Source organism: Bicyclus anynana, chromosome 26 (genome assembly GCF_947172395.1).
Source record: "Bicyclus anynana chromosome 26, ilBicAnyn1.1, whole genome shotgun sequence".
Classification (NCBI taxonomy): Eukaryota; Metazoa; Arthropoda; class Insecta; order Lepidoptera; family Nymphalidae; genus Bicyclus; species Bicyclus anynana.
Genome location: NC_069108.1, coordinates 8,001,223 through 8,024,415, shown reverse-complemented (window position 1 = coordinate 8,024,415; position 23,193 = coordinate 8,001,223). Strand labels below are relative to the sequence as shown.

The window sequence follows — 23,193 nt, the reverse complement described above, 5'->3', positions numbered from 1 at the left end:
GGCGCGCGGCGGCCTGGAGCTGATGGCGCCGCACCACGCCAGGCATGCGCTGTCGCATCACCATCACGTGAGTTTATACTAGTTTACACTTGACTAGCAGACGGCCTGCGTAGTTCCTGTTCCCAGGAGAATGTGATTATGAAATATAGCCTATTACACTCACAATTAACGAGGCTTTCTAGTGTTAAAGAATTTTCAAAATCGGTTTTGTAAACCCATAGATTACGCCCAACAATATTACAAACTTTACCTCTTTACAATATTTTTAGGAGACTAAGAAGTGGATTTCAAAAATAAACCAATGTCGAACAAAGGTGATGATATGATTCAGAACATTTGTCAGGACAACTTAATTAACAAATCAAACTGTAACCAAAATAAGACCCTAGAATGGCAGAGAATGACCTTGAGTGGAGTCTCGCACTTGTGAACGTTGTGTGTAGGGTTAAAGGTACCATTGTTTGTTAACAAACACTCCACTTATCCACTCAAGTAACCCATAAAAAAATTACACAACAAGCAATGTGGACGGTTCGAACGCCACGAGCACACTGAAGCCGATTGTACGACGAGTGCCTTATATCCGTTCGCTACCCCTCTCTAATTCCCCACTCTTTATGGAAACAAGTTGCGTCACCAGACGTAATATCCTTCTCAGACTACTATTTCCTACAATATGTAATAACACCTACGTAAAAATATAATAACAATTGCTCTGAAAACGTAAATTGTGTCTCGTCTATGATATAACAGTAGCCAACTGTAGCTTGGCAAGTACATTCATAACACTTCCATGATATGCGGGCGACGGGAGGGGAAGGACAGCGCGGGTGTGAAGTCGAGCGCGCGGGGCGTCGCCACTCCCCTCCCGGCCCCCGCAGACCATCGGGAGTGTTAAGAACGAATTTTCCAAGCTACAATATGTATTTGTAATATGTTCCACAGCAGCGTCGTAACGGCGGCGGCGTGGGCGTGGGCGGCGGCGTGGGCGTCAACGTGGGCGTGGGCGTGGTGGGCGCCGGCTCGCGCGCCGCGCGCCCCTACGTGCGCGCCGCGCCGCGGTGGGCGACGCACCCGCACGCGCACGCAGTGCACCACATACACGCACAGGTGAACGGAAGATAAATATTACGCGTAATAGGGATGATGACAGTTTTTTAAATTGTATATAAATTAAGAGTATGCTAATAGTAAAGCAATTTTGTAAATGTAACAGGGTATCTGCGATCATTACTTTCGGAGCTACAGGGATTTAAAGGGTCAGATTTGCGGATCCCTGAAAAACGCCCCATACAAAATGGTACCAATTAATGACGTCGTAGGCAATTAATGATCGTTAGATTTGTATGGGCGTTTAAACAAAATTACTAATGTCTTTGTTATTTCTGCGTTTATGTATGTAGTTCATTTATTAAAAAATGTCACATTTAATGTAAGTAAGCTAAAACTGTATGAATTTTCATCTAATTACGATAAAAGATTTTTAAGATTTGAAATTTCATAATCTTATTTATTTTGCAAATATCCAGACAATCTTTGCTTGTTATCTATAAATTAGTTAACATTGACCTTATTTACCCGAATGTATCATAAAAATCAATATATTCAAACCTAGTCATCATCCCAATTGCAGCTAAAATAAAGCAGAATATAGATGATCCAGAATGAGTCTTTACAAGCAGCGTGGTGAAGCCGGTGAAACCTATTAAAAAAATCTAAACTAAGATCCACTCTCATAGTCATGGGATTTATGGTAAATCACGTAAACGAAGTGACCTAAAAATGTAATAGTTAGTGAAAGACTAAGATTAAGTTATTGGACATTATTTTAGTATAAAAATAATATATTATTACTAGCGAACCCGTCAAGCTTCGCTTTGACGTATGTGCAATTCTTCCCTATTCCAATATTTCCCTACCCTACCCTACCCTACCCCTACCCTTAATATCTATAATTGACTATTGAAACATTTGTATGGGAAATAGAAAAGTGTTATTTTTATGCTTTTCCCGTCAATTATTCTAATTTTTCTCACCTTTAAAACCTTCCCTATACCCCCTCGAACATTTGAAGACCAAGATAAGATAAATCCGTTCAGCCGCTCTCGAGTTTTAGCGAGACTAACGAACAGTAATTCATTTTTATATATATAGATTATTTTTTTTATTCTTGACAAGTTAGCTCTTGACTACAATCTCACCTGATGGTAAGTGATGAAGTAATCTAAGATGGATACGGGCTAACTTGTGAGTAGGATGAAATCCAGACTCCTTTCGGTTTCTATACGACATCGTACCGGAAAGCTAAATCGCTTGGCGGTACGTCTTTGTCGGTTGGGTGGTAGACCTGGACCAATTAAGAAAACCTCAATCGGCCCAGCCAGGGATCGAACCCAGGACCTCCGTCTTGTAAATCCACCGCGCATACCACTGCGCCACGGAGGCCGTCAAAACATCACTATATCTCAAAACTCAGACCAATTACTGTATAGGACCTGCCTCGCTATACTTTACTTTTCTGTCAAACTATATGATCAACGATCTAATGCGATTATAAAAACTGTCTCTATAGAATCGATGTTAAATAGTTGTAATCGTGTTCGTTGGTTAAAGAGCTCCGTAAAAATACCTTTTTGTGTAATTGATTGGTGTAAAAAACGGGCAAAAACTTCTAATTTAGTATAAGATATATACCAAATCTAAGCTCGTTTTCTTCAGAAAATGACAGACAATTTTGTTCGTGACTATAAGTGCGATACAGGTCCTTCTATAATTGGTCTGAGTCTCCAAAACACCAAAGACAATATGCGCGATGCGTGGCATGAACCAGAAGAACTCCTAACAAGTTAGCCCGCTTCCATCTTAGATTGCATCATCACTTGCCATCAGGTGAGATTGAGGTCAAGGGCTATCTTGTAAAGAATAAAAAAAAAGTATTCAATGAGGCAGTTGATTAACATTAACCATTGTGTGGTGACAGGGCGGCGGCGGACTGGTGTCGGCGGCTCTGCCGGCTCAACTGCACGTGGCGTCGCCGCTGTCGCTGCCTCCCCCACCGCCCACATATCAGGTAGGCTTTCACGGTTGCTGAAATACTTATAATATGAATTGTGATTTTATTGTGTCACCTTGTCGTTCCAAAAGTGTTTGAAAACATAAATTATTAATTGATTATGAAACACGGCTAAAACTCACGTGATATTAGGTCGGAGTATGCCCGACTAGTTTCGAACCCATACGGGGCCCTTAGTCATGAGCTGGTTCTTAGGTTCGAAACTAGTCGGGCATACTCCGACCTATTATCACGTGAGTTTTAGCCGTGTTTCATAATCAATTAATATGAATAACACTCACGATAGTTTAAAAACATAAATTATTTTTGATTTTAATGTGTCACCTTTAAAAGTTAAAGGTACTTGGAATGTAAATTTTGATATTATTGTCACCTTGTCGTTTCAAAAGTGCTTGTAATTAGATTTTAATGTATTACCTTTAAAAAGTGAAATGCTTGGAATATGAATTTTGATTGTATTGTGTCACATTGACGTGTATAAAGCACATGTCAACTAATTTTACATGTGCTACTACCCCCTACACCGCCCACATATCAGGTAGGCTTTCGCGGTTTCTGAAATGCTTATTGATAAATGTTTCTTTAACATAAATGAGTATTTAAATTACAATTTTCAATGATATTTTTTCGTGTCACTTTGAAAAGGTAAACTATTTGGAATATGAATGTTGATTTTATTGTCACCTTGTCGTTTCAAAAGTGCTTGTAATTAGATTTTTATCTGTCACCTTCAAAAGGTAAACTAAATAATTTAGATTTTAATGTCACCTACCTACCGGCAAAGACGTACCGTCGAGCAATTTAGCGTTCCCAAGGTTCAAGATCACTCAAATGCTTGTAAACTCACCTAAGCAATGCTCTGACTATACTACAGGTACAAGCTCACTAGACGAACTCCTTTGATTTTGCATATGATTGTTGTTTCACCTCGGGTTTCGAAGTGAAACGTGTGAATAGGATTTTCTATCGAATCTAGGTGACGTTGTCGCTCGGATTCGTCGGGTTTTTCACGGATCATCATTATCACCCGATGGACTTCCACTGCTGGACATAGGCCTCTTGTATAGGCTTCCAAACTACACCATCCAGCGGCTCCCTGCAACCCGCTTAATGTCCTCGGTCCATTTAGTGGGGCGGTTGAATACCACTGCGCTTTCCGGTGCGGGTCGCACCTTGGGACCCCAACGTCCATCGGCTCTTCGAACTACGACTATGTGTATGTTTTCGCGGATAATAGCGTAATAAATCAATTAGTCGCAATGGGGATGATGACTAAGTTTGAATATATTGATTTTTATGATACATTCTGGTAAATATGATCAATGTTAACTAATATATACATAAAAAAAGCAAAGATTGTCTGGCTATTTGCAAAATAAATAAGATTATAAAATTTTAAAATCTATTAAAAATCTTTTATCGTAATTAGTTGAAAATTCATAAAGTTTTAACTTCCTTACATTAAATGTGACATTTTTTAATATATGAACTATAAACATAAACGCACAAATAACAAAGATATTAGTAATTTTGTTCGAGAGCGTACAAATCTAACGATCATTAATTGCCTACGACGTCGTAAGTTTGTACCATTTTGTATGGGGCGTTTTCCAGGGATCCGCGGCAACGCCGCAAATCTGACCCTTTAAATCCCTGTAGCTCCGAAAGTAATGATCGCAGATACCCTGTTACTTTTACAAAATTGCTTTACTATTAGCATACTCTTAATTTATATACAATTTAAAAAACTGTCATCATCCCTATTTAAAATGAACTTTGGTTTTACCGTGACACCATGACGTGTCAAAAGCGAATATCAATCTAAGTTTACATGATATAAATGAATTTGGAATTGATGTTGCAGGTGTTCCTCAACCTACTGGCGATGTTCCCGCTGTCGCCGTACGCGGAGGCGCGCGACGAGGCCGGCGAGTCTCCCGAGACCGAGAACTACGAGGCGCTGCTGTCGCTCGCGGAGAGGCTGGGCGAGGCCAAGCCGCGGGGCCTGGCGCGGCACGAGATTGACCTCCTGCCCTCCTACAAGTACTCCGAGCAGACGCACCAGGGTGAGTTGCCGGTAGAGAGGCTCAAGCGACGACCAGCTCACGCAAACCAAGTCAAACGCTAGACCAGAGTTCCCCAAACTTTTTTGTGTCGTAGACCCCTTGCCATGTTTTTCCGTGTTGGGTAGACCCCCTACTTACCTGTAAAGGAGATCATTCAATTTGGGCCTTTTTTGAAAGTGCCGGTCAACGAAAAAAAATGGCACGAATCGTTAGAACTAATCATTTGAAGTAATAGATAATATGCCATAAAAGTTGTCAGGTGGCTCTGAACCAAATTATACATGTTCGATGATTCGTTATTTCCATACATTTTGTCAACTTTTAAAAGTGCCGCTAAGAAAAAAAACTAGAAATACAATCTTTGTGCCATACTAAATATTGCTCCAAATAGGCAGTTCTAACGATACGTATCAGTTTTTTTTCTTGGCGGACACTTTTGAAAATCGACAAAATGGAAATAACGAATCATCGAACCTGTATAATTTGGTTCAGAGCCCTCCTACATCTTTTATGCCATATTAGCTATTGCTCCAAATGGCTAATGTTAACGAGTCGTGCCATTTTTTTTCGTTGGCCGGCACTTTCAAAAAAGAGCCCAGAAATGTATGGAGCGTGAATGATCTCCTTTCTAACTGTAGTGTAGTTTAGTGTTAGAAACTTAAAATATATATACATGTTAATTTAAACATTTATTAATTGAATTTAAATTAAAACTACTCAAAATCAAATTTTGTATATGTTATGTAAAATATACGTAACATTAAATAAACATAAAATAAACTATAAATAAAATAACATAAGCAATAAGTCAATATTTTTAATGAGAAGGATGAACCGGATGCTTTAATAATAAAGATATAAGATAGTACGATGTAAGTAAATAGGTACTATCAGTGTATGTGTTAAGATCCACTATCGTGGACCCTCATTTTCATTTCATGGACCCCCAAATTCTTTTTCGCTCACGTAGACCCCTTGCAGGTTGTCATAGACCCCTAGGGGTCGATATAGACCACTTTGGGAATTACTGCTCTAGACTACTTTTATGTATGGGGTGAAAATCCTCATAGACACCTGGTTTGGTTAGTGTCGGGCTCCAACTACCACCAACGTCTCAAGTCTCTTCTACCTGACATTCTCTCTTTCATCTTTTCCTTAAATCTCATTATACATTCCAGAAAGTTCTTAGCTACATTGCGTTTATCACTACATTTCGGCATTAGCTTTAATAAATTAAAGACTTGATCTTGCCAAGCATGTAAATCTAGTATAATAATAATAAATATTCTTTATTCAGCTAAAAATAAAAACAAATAAAAAACCAAGAAGAAATTACAAACTAATACCTACAGAGCTTACAAGCTAAAGTAGTAAAGAAAGTACTGCATCCTATATTAAACTAAATTAATTGTTAATTAAACAATATTAATTGTATGTATTAAAACTCTCATCGCGTATGTTTGTGTGCGCAGGCGAGCAGACGTCGTGCGTGGTGTGCATGTGCGAGTTCGAGGCGCGCCAGACGCTGCGCGTGCTGCCGTGCGCGCACGAGTTCCACGCCAAGTGCGTCGACAAGTGGCTCAGGGTGAGTGCCTCGCTGTTTGCTACTAATTGACTTCCACTTAAAGAATCCGGCTCGAAGGACCATATCCGGCTCGAAGGACCATATCCGGCTCGAAGGACCAAATACGGCTCGAAGGACCATATCCGGCTCGAAGAAAACATCGTGAGGAAACCTGCACACCAGAGAATTTCTTAATTCTCTGCGTGTGTGAAGTCTGCCAATCTGCATTGGGCCAGCGTGGTGGACTATTAGCCTAACCCCTCTCATTCTGAGAGGAGACTCGAGCTCAGCAGTGAGTGGAATATGGGTTGATAACGACGATAGGCCAGCGCTTAGTTTATTTATTTATTTATTTAATAAGGACAACCAACAGCTGATACAATGTCACATGTCAATAATTTACATGAATATACTAGTTGCAATTGTGCCTAATGGTAAGTGAAGATGCAGACTATGTTGCAACGCGCTTGCGTAAAAGATTTTCTATTTACTCTTGACATGAAGATACCAATGGTGTAAGTTAGGTACAATACCTTTAAAATTTATTATCTTTTTGAATACATAATGGTTCTTCGAGCCGTCACCGGTGACGGTAAGGACGGGAAGGAGTTGCTTTCATTGTTAAAAATTAAAATGCCTTATCATTGATATGTGAATCTATTTTTAAAGGAGTATATCATTTTTACTGTTTCTCTAAACATTTAGAGTAACAGTAAAAATAATTAATTAATTAACTATGTTACTGTGTACTTAAATAAATTTTATAAACTATTAGAAAGATTAAAAATGGTTAAACTTTTTTTTTATCAACAATTCACTCGCGTGGTTCCAGTAGGAATACTAGGATAAAATATTGCCTCTAGCACTCTGAGATACTAACTTCTCAACAGTGAAAGAATTTTTCAAGTAGTTCCGTAGTTTTAAGACCCTATTCAATGGAAACAAACAAACTATCAAATTATTCCTCTTTATTTTTATTTATTTATTTATTGTATTTATAATATTAGTATAAATTAGTAACAGTAAAAATGGTTAAATCGTTTTTTCAACAATTAATCAGTAATTTTCTGTTGCAGTCGAATCGAACGTGTCCCATATGCAGAGGGAACGCGTCCGAGTACTTTAACAATTCCGAGTGACTCGCGGGGGACTGTCACCCTTGCGCCGTACACAATAAGGGCGGTCGCTTGTGACGCGATCCGCTGGCACGGGACTTGGCTTGTATGTATGGAACTGTACGACGTAGTGGACTGTAAATCATTATTAGACCATTCAAATGGCCCAGACTTGTATAGGAAAGGGTAGGACTTCTATAGGGAGGGAAATGATCCAAGTTGTAACTGGATAAATGTGTCGTTGATTGTAAATAAATTAATAATTATTGTCATTTGTATTTTAATTAATTAGGTTTTGTATGAAAATTATTTAGTAGTTCATTATCTGTGGCAACAAGTAAATGTCTTTAAATGATCCGTGTAGGTGTAGAGAAAAAATGTAAATTCTGACTTTGGTGTTTACTCCTTAATCGAAATGATATGTATGTATTATCATTATTTTTACATTGATTCGGTGTAATATTATACACATATATATGATCTCAAAAAAGGTGATTCGTTTACCAAAAAATCGTTTCGTTTTTCTTTACTTTTCGAATTTCACTGCTCACAAATTTTAATACACTTTACATCAAAATCGATTCTTAATGATTAAACACCAAAAATGGATTTGCTGTTAAAAAAAATTTGGAAGTAACAAAAAAGGAATGTAATAAAGTGACATATATTCCTTGTCTTGCCTTTTTTTTTTAAATAAAATTACTTTTGAGATAATTAACTTTTACAATCAAACGACATATATCTTGAATGGTCAATAACGCAGCAGAGGACGCTAAGTTTCGTGCCAAACAGCAATAACCTTTATGCTTCGGTGTTAAGGTCGACATTGTAGTGCCAGGATGTTAGCGATTGCCAAACATTTGTCATTTGACGGTTTTCCATTTAGTTCCGCATTTATTCCATTTTCGTTTAATTCTCTCTCTCTCTCTCTATCTTGTTGATTTTCCACTAATTTCTTGTTATTATATCAATAAAATATATTACTGAAAATAAACTTGCAGTAATCAATTGTTTAAGGAAAAATTTTTTAATTACTTTACTGTTGCCAGTAAAAATGGTTAAATAACAAAGATGAAATAATTGATTTTTGCTTTGTTTTTCTTTGTAGTGACAAAATGCAAAATCGTCAAAGCGAAATTTGATTTTTTTCTCAATGTTTTTATTTTGTATAATTTTCCATAGTTACCCCAATAAAATCGCCCGTATTGATAAAATGTGTAATAATAATAATTCGTAAGAGTATATAATTATAGTATAGTTATGCGGCCTTAGTTGTGTGCGTGATTTGCGTATACGTGTGTGCGTGGTTATAAATACTTGGCTTGGTTTAATTTTTAGGTCAGTGTGTCGCGAGCTTGTGTTCGGGACTGTTTTATAAATGAAATAAAATTAAAAAAAACACTTCTTTAAATTAGTTTTACGGTATGAAATAAAATTCGGTTTAGATTTTTGGTGGCATTGGTATTTTTTTTTGTGTAATATTTCTCGTGAGACGTTTTAAAATGCAATAATCCATGTTTTTTGTGATTAAAAAGACTACCAATGACCGCGTTGTACATTTAATCTTAAACACAGCATGCATTTTATTATTTCGCTTACTTAACCAACTTTAAACGTAATGTAATGTTTAGTTAGTTTTTTACTATTATAGTAGTAGCGATGACTTTTTTTTTTCCTTTATTGTTGTATGTATTGTTTTGTTTTCAGAATGCTTTGTTGTGTGCAATGTTTTACGTTGAGGGGGACTCCCCGTTCTGTATGCTTTCATCATTAATTCATTCTTAATTCTCCAATCTTGTATACGCCAGCGCGTTATCAACTGAGTTGTAAGACCATAATTAATTTGTCTTACTCCACCTGTCAGTCCGCATTGGAGCAGTTTGGTGGGTCTTAGTTCCATATCCCATCTCCAATACAGAGGGAGGTCTGGTCTCATAGTTTAAAAATTGGCTATCTATAAAGGGTCGATAATTTGTTGATAACGCGTTTTCTGTGGGCATTGCGTTTTTATAATATGTATTTTTATACATGTTATAAAAACTCAAAAACTCAAACTTATGTTGTTTTTATAACTGAATGTAACCTACAAATTGCAGTTAATTACGTCGGTGATTTATTATGTATATTTAACTCCACTGAGATTGGTCGGCGGCGTGTATGTATGTAAATGGAAGAATAATTTCAAAAACTGTATAGATGTCGGTCAAAGTTATTATATTATTATTATATTAAAGTACATATACACAAAAATTATGGTCATCTGAAGTGATATAAATTTTTAACTAAACCATTTAAAAAAATAATTGAGTACAGTAACAGTAAAAATGATTAAATAAATAGTAACAGTAAAAACGATTAAATAAGTAGTAACAGTAAAAACGAGTGCAATAGGTTCGACATATCAGTGAATCATCTTAATGAATAATTGTTTTCAAAGTAAGGAATATCTGTAATTTTATCCCAGAAAATTGAATTAAATAGTTAAAAATATGGATTTAAAGAATTATTTTGTCCTATTACCTGGAAGTACTTACGAATAAGTAAGTAAAATAATTAGTAATTCAAAATGGTTAGTTAATTAATTGTTGAAAAAAAAAATGATTAAAAAATTGGTAAGAAAAGAATTGATTATGAAACACGGCTAAAACTCACGTGATATTACGTCGGAGTATGCCCGACTAGTTTCGAACCCATACGGGGCCCTTAGTCATGAGCTGGTTCTTGCATCGCGGCACGATCCAAACTGCCGTTCGATTCAGTTTGGATCGTGCCGCGAATGAATATATGAATAACACTCACGATAGTTTAAATTCTAAAAAAAAAGAAAAGAATTAAATACAGCCGCCTGCCAACTTTAGCAGACAAATCTCGAATCTTTCCATTTTTCCGGCAAAAAAAAAATTAAACAGTAGAAGTTAAAATTAAGTTTGGACTGATTGCAATAGTATGTATTGTTTTTTTTTTTATATTTTTAAATTTAATTTTTAAAATATATATAATTATTATATTATGTACATATAAACACGTATATATTTTATTTAGTCAAGTCTTCCGATGTTAAATTTAATTTACATAGGTTTTTCCTAGACTATCATTCATTGTGGAATTCCATTTTTCTGTTTACTCGCATCAACGAATTACTAATGGTAGGCGTCCACTGATCCGCATCGTACGTGTCGGACGCATCGCATCACTCGTATCGTAGTATTCTTTGTGTAGAAAGTCATCCAAGTGCGTCCACTAATCCGCATCGAACGGATTTTATCTACCGTAAAATTAATGATCCGTTTTTTTTAATATTCTTTACAAGTTAGCCCTTGACTACAACCTCACCTGATGGTAAGTGAAGATGCAATCTAAGATGGAAGCGGGCTAACTTGTTAGGAGGAGGATGAAAATCCACACCCCTTTCGTTTTCTACACGTCATCGTACCGGAACGCTAAATCGCTTGGCGGTACGTCTTTGTCGGTAGGGTGGTAACTAACCGCTTTCGAAGCCTCCCACCAGCCAGACCTGGACCAATTAAGAAAACCTCAACCGGTTCAGCTGGGGATCGAACCCAGGACCTCCGTCTTGTAAATCCACCGCGCATACCACTGCGTCACGGAGGTCGTTAGAAAACAAATTCCTTTTAGATAAAGGCTCTTGGAGGCCGTTGGATCAGCTTCCACCTTCACACAGGAAATAAAACTATAAGAAATTGTAATTGTTATCAATTGTAAATTATAATACTGTATGACTTTTTCAAAAGAGCAACTGTTGAGTTTCTTGCCGGTTTCTTCTCAGCAGAACCTGCCTTCCGAACCGGTGGTAGAATCTTTACAAATAGTCAACTGACGTGTCAAAAGTGCTTGTAAACTGAGCCCACTTGAAATATTCTTGATTTGATTTGACATACGAAGCATACTAACTCCAGGCGAGGCGGTGCGAGTCGGATTCCAGGTGGGTTTAATGAGCTACGACCTTTATTCGGGCGAGTTCAAGAATCGTTGGATATACACCGACTAAAATGGCGTTTCGACTGTGTGTTTATTTCATTGTAAATTTTATTACGTTAGAATTTGCGGTGACGGTGTCTTGACTTCCAATTGTTAGTTTTTATTTCATTAGTCGGTATGTTGGACGGAATATTACTTTAGGTTAACGCTCTAAAGACGTCGGAACGTACTGCTTGAGTGATGACGTCATTAGTTTTAGCAGACTCAAAAGTGATTACAAAAATAAAAAAACTAATGTCGAACAAAGGTTATGATTCACAACATTTGTCAGGACAACTTAAACAAATCACACTGTGACCAAAATAAGACAGTAGAATGGCAGATAATGACCTTGAGTGGAGTCACGCACTTGTGAACGTTGTGTGTAGGGTTGAAGGATCCTTTTCCACTCAAGTCACTCTCCCCGCCTATCCCAAGTAACACATAAAGAATTACACAACAAGAGATGTGGACGGCTCGAGCGTCACGAGCACACTGAAGCTGTCTGTACCGCAAATCGTTGCAACGCGGCGATAACGTTAAGTGGCAAAGGCAGCCTTATCGCTGTAAAATTCGTGAGATATTTTATCATTTTATAATTTGGGTATTATATTAATTTACGTAATTGTTGTTAGTGTTACATTTTGAAATACAAATTACGAAAAAAGTTTGTATATGCGGTTGTCAAAGAGACGTTTGTTTTTTTTTAAATGGGTTTAACCGGCTTCAGTACGATGCTTGTATAGACTAACTCTGGTTACTCTATGATTTCAACATAAACGTGACCGACTTTCTTTTAGGGTTCTTCAAACCGACTAACTTTAGCCTTAGTTTGTCTGTAACTTAATTTTATCTACACCACATATTATTATGTATTATATATATTATTTTGTATTTTTTTTTCTTAATAATAAGTTAGACCAATTTGTTTTATTATACTTACTTAATAAAAAAAAAAGAAATCTTGTGCCTTATTGCAATTATGTTAAGTTTTGTTTTTGAGTTTTGATGTAATTGTAATGGTTTCTCTCACAATGATATGATTTTAAATTTATTAGATTAGTTATTATAGTTTTCATCTACAATTGCTACGATGTAAAATGACAGGTTTTGATGAATAATGTAATAATGATAGCATTGAGTTACTATGCACTACATACTAGACTAGCAGACCCTATCCCTACCCTACAGGACAGTGGTGGGGTAGGGTAGTCCCTACCCCACCCCTACCTTACCACTACCCTACCCCTGAATTCATTTATGTGATAAATGAAAAACCACTCGACCGATTTTGTGCAAACTTCACATAAACCATCTACTAAATAGTCCGAATAAAGCCTAAACATTTGGTTTGGAAAGCTTCTTTAAGTTATAAAATTACAACGAAATGTGGCATGGATTTTTATATATAGATGACGGGGGACAGACTAAATTCAAGCACGAGCGATATTACGGACTGGCAACCGCTAGTAGCAGGGTTAAAGGGCCCTTTCACTATTTACAAATACTCCCAATGAAATCCCAATTACATAGAAACCTGATTCTAACAGTATCACAATAATTTGTTATTTAACATAGATTTTGTTAACCAATCAAATAACTTACTCCCCGACATAGATATATTTTAGAAATAGATAAGCTGTTTCAAATAAAAAACATGTCACAACATAAAAACATAAAAAGTGCAGTATTAACTAATTGTGTTATTTTCTGCAGCGTTAAAACATTAGTTACTTTTAACCATACTATTAAAATATTCTAGACTAGCGGACGCCCGCGACTTCGTCCGCCCTTAGACCTCTTTAATCCAGCTCTTAGTAAAGTAGTAATGCTGTAAAAATGGAGTAATTTCTTCCGTTTTACCAACATTTCCCTTCACTGCTCTGCTCCTATTGATCGTAGCGTGATGAAAAGTATACTATAACCTGCCCAGGAGTATGAAGAATAATTGTACCAAGTTTCGTTAAAATCCGTCGAGTAGTTTTTGTTTCTATAACGAACATACAGACAGACAGACGAAAATTTTACTGATTGCATTTTTGGCATCTGTATCGATTACCAATCACCCCCTGATAGTTATTTTGGAAATATATGATACCAAGAAAGTATGAAGTGAGGCGATGTCGCCTCAGTTGAAAGGAACGGTGTCTTCTCTAGCATGCAACATTGTAACTCAATGTATTGACAATGTGTCGTTTTGCATTGTGCAACTATAAATTAAATCATACTAATAATAATGTAAAATTATACCTACTTTACTTTATATTTTCATATTAAAAACTTGTAGTTATGTAGGTATACAAATTGTGTAAAAAGGGTTGCATATTTTTGCTTTTTAAATAAAATACAATTTCATAAAAATATTAAATTTTCAATTTTATAGAAAAGATATATTTCGACATTTGTGATTTGTATCTTGTCTATAAAAATACAAAATAATGTCTATGGCATGTATGTAAGATGGTTATATTTATTAATTTACATCTTAATTCAAACTTTTTTATAGTTCAAAATGGAATTCATTAATATTAAAATTCGTGCTTTTAAAGAAACTAGTTCCCTGGTTATTTAAACATTCGGATCATTTTAGTTGAAGAGTTTTTAACAGATATTACTTAATACCGCATCTTTGGTATTTTTTTTACTCGATTTGTATGCCTATTTGTTATCTGTGAATGCTAGGTTTTCATTTTTAATCTGCGCCCAACTGTCAAGTGTGTTTGACAGCTGTCAGTTTTGTAGCTAACGCCAGCCATTTACCAAAGTACTGTATTAACGTTTATTGTGTATAGAGCGCTCGTTCGAGTTTGATACTTGCGCCGTTGTTGGAGTATCAAGTCGCGTCGGGCGCGCTACATCCGCCTCATTGTGCTCAGTCGTTTTTTATTATTTTATTAAATGCACTGCTAATTTAATTTATTTTCTTTTATTTATTTTTCTTTTTTTGTTGTACATTGATGACTTTGACGATGACTCGAGTTGTTTGGTATAACTTTTAATTTAATAAATCTATAATTTCAATTGAATAACCACGAACGTGTGGTTTGTTATGTGTGTCTGCACCTTTATTTTTAAATTGTCAACGTCAATCAATGGACAATTTTATAACCCCTGTTTTGTTTGCTTATTTTGGTGAATTAGCGCCAAATTAAATAAAAAAGTAAATAATTTATTTTTAATTCAGTTTGTTAAGAGTTTTTTTATTACCTCTGACAACATGTAGGTCTATTTTCTTTTTGACCCCAGAGGTGAATATAGCTAAATGACTGCCTTCTGGGGGAAGATTTCTTATATTAAGCCGAAGAAAAATATTAAAAAATGCGTTTTCTACTTGAACGGTTTAGGGTCTGGACCTCCCAAAGCTACCATGGCCCAAAATACATAGTTGCATACCTTCGTCATCATCATATCAGCCGATTAACGTTCACTGCAAGACATACGATCCTGAACGATGCAGAGCCATCTGCGAATCCCTGCGACTCGCTTAAAGTCGTCAGTCCACCTTGTCGCGAAACGCCTGATAACAAAAGCGATGTCGTGAGTGTGGTTTGCCTAAACAGCCAAAAACGCGAGGTTGTTGAAAAAAGAAAAAGAACTAGACAGAGGGTAGATCGATTCTGTTCCTAACAGCTGATTTCACTTCTCATCTCGCAACTTCAATCCCGTCATGACCACGATCCATGCAACTGGGTCGAAATATCGACATTAAAAATCTCTTCGAACTATGTGCCCCGCCTATTGCCTAGCTTCGCGACTCGAGCTATGTCGGTGACTTTGGTCCTTCTGCGGATCTCCTCATTTCTGATTCGATCACGCAGAGATACTCCGAGCATAGCTCGCTCCATCGCCCGCTGTGACTTGAGCCTTCCATACATTTGCATACCATACTATAATCTGGCAAGTCCGTTGGTACTCCTATGATATGCGGGCGACAGGGGGAAAGCCTGCGCGGGTGTAAAATCGCGCGTGCGGTGAAGTGACGTGCATCAGTCGTGGGTTTTTCATTCATCGCTACACGCCCCCCCGGCCCGCGCGCATCGGTAGTGTTACGAACGAAGTTGCTAACCTATAAACGAGGGAGGTCTGGCATTTACAGACAGTCCAATTACTAAAACTATCGGATTGTTCTTAATAATAATAATAATAATAAATAGTAAAATTAACAATCATTGCTCGACGCACTGATCGTTGTTTATATAAGATATTGTATATGTTTAAAATTAAAAAGAAAAATTCGCAAATGGGAAAATCCATTGGGGTAAGCATTTCTTTATGTTTATATGAAGTGCAGGCGCGTTCCACTTTGTTTTTGTCGTTAAGTTAAGCGCGAGTAGGTTTTAAGTATTGGATTTTTAAAAAGTTATCAATTTCGCGTGTTTAAAGTTTGCTTCTGTCTTTACTTGCGTTTGAATTTTCTTAGAAGGGTAAAAATTTGCAATAATAATTTTAATTAATTAAATATGTGTGTAAAGAATAGAAATAATTATATTTTAGTGCTTTTGTAAGGTCCTGTAAATTTTTCATCTGTATGTATTTGTATAGTCTGTACTTTAAAAAGTCAAGTGAAATGTTGCTCGTTCGATGCGTTTCAAATTCTACCAAAATTCTCTACCAATATAAAATCTTTTATCGTTGTCAGCTGTTTAATTTTTAGTTACAAAGCACGATTACGCTGATTTAAGAGTTGTTCCACGATATTTAGGTCCGTAAAAGTATCGATATTTAGTGTTGTTGTAGGTATCGGTATTTTTATTAGTAGTTATGCGAGGAACGATATTTTAATGATATTTTAATGCATTTTTTTAGAGAGACCAAAAAAAAAATAGTTTTTAAATAAGCAAGAAACTTTTTCTATATTTGTTATTATCATGAAACAATGGATGCTAACTATAGAATAATTTATGTATTGGTAATAAAAAACCAATAATATTCTGTTTTACTTAATTATGTAGACCATTAACTTAATTTTTCATCATTATCACTATCATCATCATCACTAATCACCTAACTAGTGTTGGTTTAGCCTTTGCGACAATTTTATCGATATCGATACTTTTTGCGGATTCTACGATATATGTATAAAATCAATGTTGTGCTTGAATAGTGTTGCCAAAGTTCAAATACAGCTGCCAATGATAGTGAGCTCATCCTAGCTGTAAAGCTGTATAATAAGTTGGGTGATGTATTTATAACTAAGTAATATGCGATGTATGTAATTATATCCGTTAAAAAAAACAGTTTAATAGCTAGGCTGGGCCTACAATACTTGTTTTATATGATATAGACTGTATGGGGTATAGACACGGCTTTTATAAATAAACAAATGAATAGTGCACCAGTCCAGTTGTATTTGTAGCTTAGTGCAGTGTATATAGCGTGTATCTAATGTGTATACATAGTGATTATATATTATATAAATGGTATTTTTGCATGACTTTAATAATGTAAAATGTTCAACTGTATATTTAATTTGTTCTAATAGAAATTTCCATTAGTGTGATCCCACTTTTGATAAAAATCATTTGTAATGGTTTCATATATACAAGGCTTGGTTGTATGGAAATCTGTATAAACGTAATCAAAGGTTATCTAAAGAAAAATTTCCACGTTTGCGTGAGTATTCTTATATACTTGCAGACGTAAAATTTGTTTTGTGGTTATTAATATAAACTTGTGTGCGAGATGTAAATGAAAAAAATCTACATGGTGGTCTAATTTTCCAATGGGTTTTTATTTTATTTATCATTCTAAATAAGTCTAAAGCTAAATTAAGTATATCTATAAAATACAATTAGCTGACAAATTCGGTGATCTTGAGCATAGTGTGAATAGACAGACAAATGATTAATAGATTGCAAATTCGTTTACACAAATGGAAATTTGTATGAGACCAGAGCGTAGCGAGCCGTGTGATTTACTTACGTTTTTCTACTCACGATTGCGCTCCCGTTCGCTTCGTCCAAACGTCACTTGTGCCCCCGTCCTAGCGTTGACGAATTTAGCCCTTTTTGATAATTTAATATCGCCTGTTGCTAAGCGGTTTTTTATCGATATTTCCGGCTCTGCACATCCCTACTCGTATATTTTTGTGACTATAAAAGCACTACTTTTTAGGTACCTAATTACGTTTTGAAGTTTGTGTTTATAAAATATAAATTCAAGTCTTGAGCCGAGCAAGACCCGAGAATAAAACATAAAAGATTTAAATGTTCTGTATGACGCCAAAAAAAATGGAATATCCGAATTTAACGGTAACAAACATGAAGGTACACAATTATTTAAAACAGCCACTCCAAATGACGCCTACGATGCGTTACAGTTGCCAGTCAACAAATTCTATATTATATTTATACCATCCTCTTGCTTATAACAAGAAATTTGGAACAACAAGAAAGGACTTTTAAAAACAGTGTTCAGAAAAAAGATTAAAAACCGCTTAATCACAACCAATCCGCTTGATCGAAAGACTTTAGAGCGTTTTTCGTATTTAAAAAAATCTGCAGATGTGTGTATTTAGATGTAACGAAGTTTTATATAATAAAATTGAGAGTCTGTGCGAGCCAAACCTTCATGATTTTATTATAGCTGTTTGTCAGCCCATTTTTATTATGTACCATAGGTAAATAATAACATGGGCTTACATGTATTTTTTAGCTTAGGTAAATAACCTTTACCATAGGTAAATAATAAGGGCATTCTATGAAGTTTAGACCATGGCGGTTTTGGAAGGTAGCAGGTTTCCAGATCCTCGACAATCAAGAAGTCTTTTATTTTATATAGGTACCGATATTATTAATAAAAGTTTAAACACAGATAAAATATAGACTATCATAACAGATAGCGTTTTGGATCGTATTGTCAAAAATATTTAATAATTAATTTTTTTATGTCTCAAAAAAGTGACAACTAGGCTATTCAGTTTCTAAAACCTGCTAACTCCCAAAGCTACTCTCCTTATAAAGCTCCATAGTTTCCTTAATGGTAGATACATGGACTGACAAACTTTTGGCTTTTAATGACAAATGTCTAGCCACGCAGGCTCTCAGTACATAAAGAAAAAATTGTAAGTAAAGCACATTGCAATTTGTTTGTAGGCGCCACAGTGGCGCCGTATTCCATGCAATAACTTTTCTATACGAATTAAATATTAAAATATAAAAATTTAATATATTAAGAGTGTAGGTTCGTTAGTGTTGTGCTGCGCTCCCTGTGTGTTTTCGTGCAAGGTTCTGGGTGAAATGGTGGGTAAATGCTGCATAAAACTAATTAAAATATGTCTTTAATCCGTAGCTATTCCATTATGTTTCGACATTTCGTACCATAATGGATATTAAATTTATCGCAGGATTGTTTGGTATAGCGATTTTGGACGTCATCGACCATTTCATTAACTCAAGTCGTATCACTTGTTGAGGTAACCATAGATTATTTACGCCCTTGAATTTCGTTTTTCGATGAACGAAAAAGCCATAATATCCAAGATATATTTTTATTAGTTTTATCGTAAGCTTGGATGTCGTTGTTGCTTAATTTTTTCATCTTTATAATAATAGTTAATAGACAAAATCTCAGAACTACTTATCAATATGCTTGACTGGTTGATTTCAAACAAATCTTATTATTAATATAAATATATTCTGTCCCTTATCACGGGAAACATTGTGAAAGAGATAGTTATACTTTTATCTATGTTTAGTACATAGATTTGTCTACTGGTCTCTGGTTTATTTTAATCTAAAAAAATATCTTATAAAATTTTTAGCGTCTTTTCGATACAAATGAATACTACAAAAATATTTTAATTAATCTTTCATACTTTTTATAGCAGCAACGACGTAGACTTCATTAAAATATTTCTCTATTCGAATGAAACTTTTTTTATATTTGTACTAAAATAAAAATGTATTTCAAACACTTGTGCTATTTTTTTTTTGCATAGATCTTCTGTGTTTCGTATATAGGCTTGATTTAGAAGTTGAGGTTTGACCCATAGTATAGATAAAACGCTGTGTTGTGGATCTTTAACCCTAGTTTGTAATACTGAATTCAATTGACCTTCTAATAGCATATGAAATGTAAAGGAAATTGTTGCAGTATCAGCCATTTTGTTTCGTTTCACTTACAATACACTCACTGCATTTAAAATACCTATATATTTAGTGATTTGGGATTACTTAGATATTTTGAAATTAAATGAGTAACCATTTTTTGCTGTGTTAAAATTATTTAAGACGCAATTTTATTGTTCTTGGACGTGATCAGTTTCTGATGGCAAGAGACGTGTACAAAATATATATTTACCTGCGAAACAAAGCATCTTGTTACAAACATACCGAATCGTATAGATTTTAACCTTTAATCGCTTGAGACTGGTATAAAAAATATAATATCGAAGTTTGGCTGAAAGATCTATTTTAAGCAGTGGCGTGCATTTTGTATATGCATTTTATGCGCTGCCTACCATCATAATTCAATGCAATCCTATATTGGAAAAGGGGTTTTCCATTTTGTACGAATAATCCCTACCCTAGTTAATCTTGTACACGATGGGCCGCTACAAATGCATGAAGGTCGTTTCTAACTCGAATCTCCTACTATATCATATCTTTGCCTCAGAGAAAACTGTGAAAGGGATAGCTGTAATGTCGATTTCGTTTATTATAGAGATTTGTAAATGACCCAGTGTTTACAGTGCCTTTTTACAACGCTCTCCGTGGAGAACGACAGGATTGTAATATAAAATGAAGCTACCTCCTTTAAAACACCAATATTTAAAAATAAAATAATATAAAATCTTTTTATATTGCTTCTATTAATAAAATAACATGTATCCATACTTAAATTATGCTAGCAGACACCAAGTTTCACAAGCGTAGTTCCCGTTCCCGTTATAAAATATAGGTATAACAAATATTAATCGCTGATAATGTAGCTTTTGTAATGGTTGAAGAATTTAAAACATAGGCCAGGCTGTATCTTTCATTCAGGATATTTTGTATGAAATTAATTCATGTGACAGGACGTTTGCTGGGTCAGTTAAATCATGTGAAAACATTTAATCTACGTGTTGGTATGTTTTACTCATAATATGACTGTGAACTGATTAATTGAGAATAGTATACGAATAAGCCTTGATTATATACTCAAATACCTTAATGTGGTATGTTTTAAGTACAAATTTTTAAAGAATTCCGTTATTTGAATGGAGATTTACGAAATTACATTAATCCTAAGTTGAGAAGTCTAAAATAAACCTGTCCTTCTCCACGGGCAATAGTATGAAGAGGATAGCAATAATTTTATGTCTATCTAGAGATGTATGTAGTAGAAGCGCCGATTTCATACAAACTCAGATAGTAGTTATAGCTTCCACGAATCATAGGACCAATTTTTTTATATTTTACACACACAAGTTTGTATCTTTGTACTTGCTTGTAAATGGTGAATTTAATAATTTAATAAGTATTGTGTGCTTTTACTTAATATGTTGTAATGCAACGGCAAACCGAATATACTGCGTGTGCGTACGCAAAGTTTCGTCCACAGATTTCATAAGTTCTACTGTAGGGTTGTCAAATATTTCTACTATATATATATTTTGAAAAAAAAAAACGGGTAATAGCACTATATTTTTAACTTAAAAACAATTTTATTTACATTGACTGATGCGATAGCGAAAAATTCCAACCACTTTCACACAGGAAGTAAAAGTAAAAGAAATTGTAATGATTTTCCCTGGAAATTTTTACAATGCATCTTGAGTTTGACTTTGTTAATAATCTCAAAAAATTGTTAAAAAACGCAAGAATTTCTTAAAAATATAGTTTTTTTTTTAATAAATAAAGCAATATTTTGTGTTATTAATTTTTAAAATGTTGAATTTATACTTTATTTTAAAAATATTATTAAAACAAACGACAACCCGATCTGTAGGACGCAACTTTGAACGCAATCATAACTGCAGGCTGGTAACGAAATGCAGACTATGATATATCTACGTTTAATAGATTTAAGAAGATATTCTTTTAAGAAGATAATATACGAGTTTCGATTACGAATTATACCATTTTATTCGTATTTGGTTAAATGGGGCCACAATCTTGACCATCTTGAAACCCTTGATTTGATGAAATATCTCTATAATGTCTTTATATATCGTCAATATTTTAATCTCGGTATAATAATTAAAGATAAGAAGGCAATCAAAAACATGACGTATATGAGTAACTTATCGAAATAACGATATATTTTTTCTAACATTGCGATACCGAGTATTTAAAATACCATAACGATATATATATGTCGATATTTTTTGTGGTCCCGGATCACGACACTAAGTACGATTTTGAGCAACACTATTATAATATTTTGTAATCTTACACAAAAATAATCTCGAATATTTCTTCAAACTTTTTTCTAAAAAAAAATAATGAGATAATTTGGTCATTAAATTATATTGTCATATATTTTCCTAAATACGCATTGTTTTACTTTCCATAGAAGTGTAAACATTTTTAAAATTTTTGAACACGCGCCATTTTGATAATTCAGTATTGCCAGATGAAACTAGACGCTTATAAAACAGTAGTAATTTATTGTGACGTTTTGTGAACGCTTCAACTGTTAATAAATATAATTAAATGAAAAAGTAATAACAGATCGAGAGCTTGCGACGGCCCGACATACCTCATTTTAGGAAGACTGAAAGTTTGTCAGTCACCTCTCCTACCCTAAGTAAATACGGTAGCCAATAGGTTAGTTGAGTCATATCAAATTTAATATAAACAATATTAATTTCGCATAGAATATGGAATAAGGGTCCGAAATATATCGATATTAATTAATAAGACTTAACGTTTTCATAAAAAAACTTAATTTAAAAATCATGTATTTTTCAAAAACGCTGTCGTCCATTTTGTGACTTCACAATGTTACTTGACGATCTATTTGTAAGAGATTTGTTATAGTGACGTCATAAAACAGTTGAAATATTAAACCATCATGGGCGAAATGCGTTTTGGCTCGTATTGTCAAAAACGTATTTAAAAATTAAAATTTTCATGTAATCACGTCTCACAAAAATGTGACGTTTTTTTTTTATTTTTAGAAGGATCACGAACAATTTAAGACCATTTAAAAAAAAGTGTTAACTAGCCTAGTGTTTGTACTGTGGTGGCTTTGGATGATACCAGGTTTCAAGGGTCCTTGCAACATATTTTTTTTTAATATTTTAAAATAATGTGAGAAATGTCAAAGGAGAAATCATAGTCCCACTATCTTTGTTAGGTTGCCACGAAATTAACGGTCTGGCGCTCAGACTAATTACATATGAACCAGTATCGCATCCAAATTTACAAACAAAATTGCCAATCATTTAATGAGAGGGACAAGGTAACT

General features: G+C 34.8%; 1 protein-coding gene across 1 annotated transcript in view; it reads left to right on the top strand.

Annotated features, from left to right (window-relative positions):
* The window catches only part of LOC112054615 (uncharacterized), a 92,147-nt gene extending 84,162 nt beyond the window's left edge, over nucleotides 1-7,985 (top strand). Inside the window, exons 21-26 of the mRNA XM_052889812.1 lie at nucleotides 2-67; nucleotides 949-1,110; nucleotides 2,981-3,070; nucleotides 4,938-5,139; nucleotides 6,612-6,724; nucleotides 7,780-7,985. Coding sequence (XP_052745772.1) covers nucleotides 2-67; nucleotides 949-1,110; nucleotides 2,981-3,070; nucleotides 4,938-5,139; nucleotides 6,612-6,724; nucleotides 7,780-7,842 — 696 coding nt within the window. The 3' untranslated portion in view covers nucleotides 7,843-7,985. The remainder of the gene's footprint in view (nucleotide 1; nucleotides 68-948; nucleotides 1,111-2,980; nucleotides 3,071-4,937; nucleotides 5,140-6,611; nucleotides 6,725-7,779) is intronic.
* Nucleotides 7,986-23,193: the final 15,208 nt, after the last annotated feature.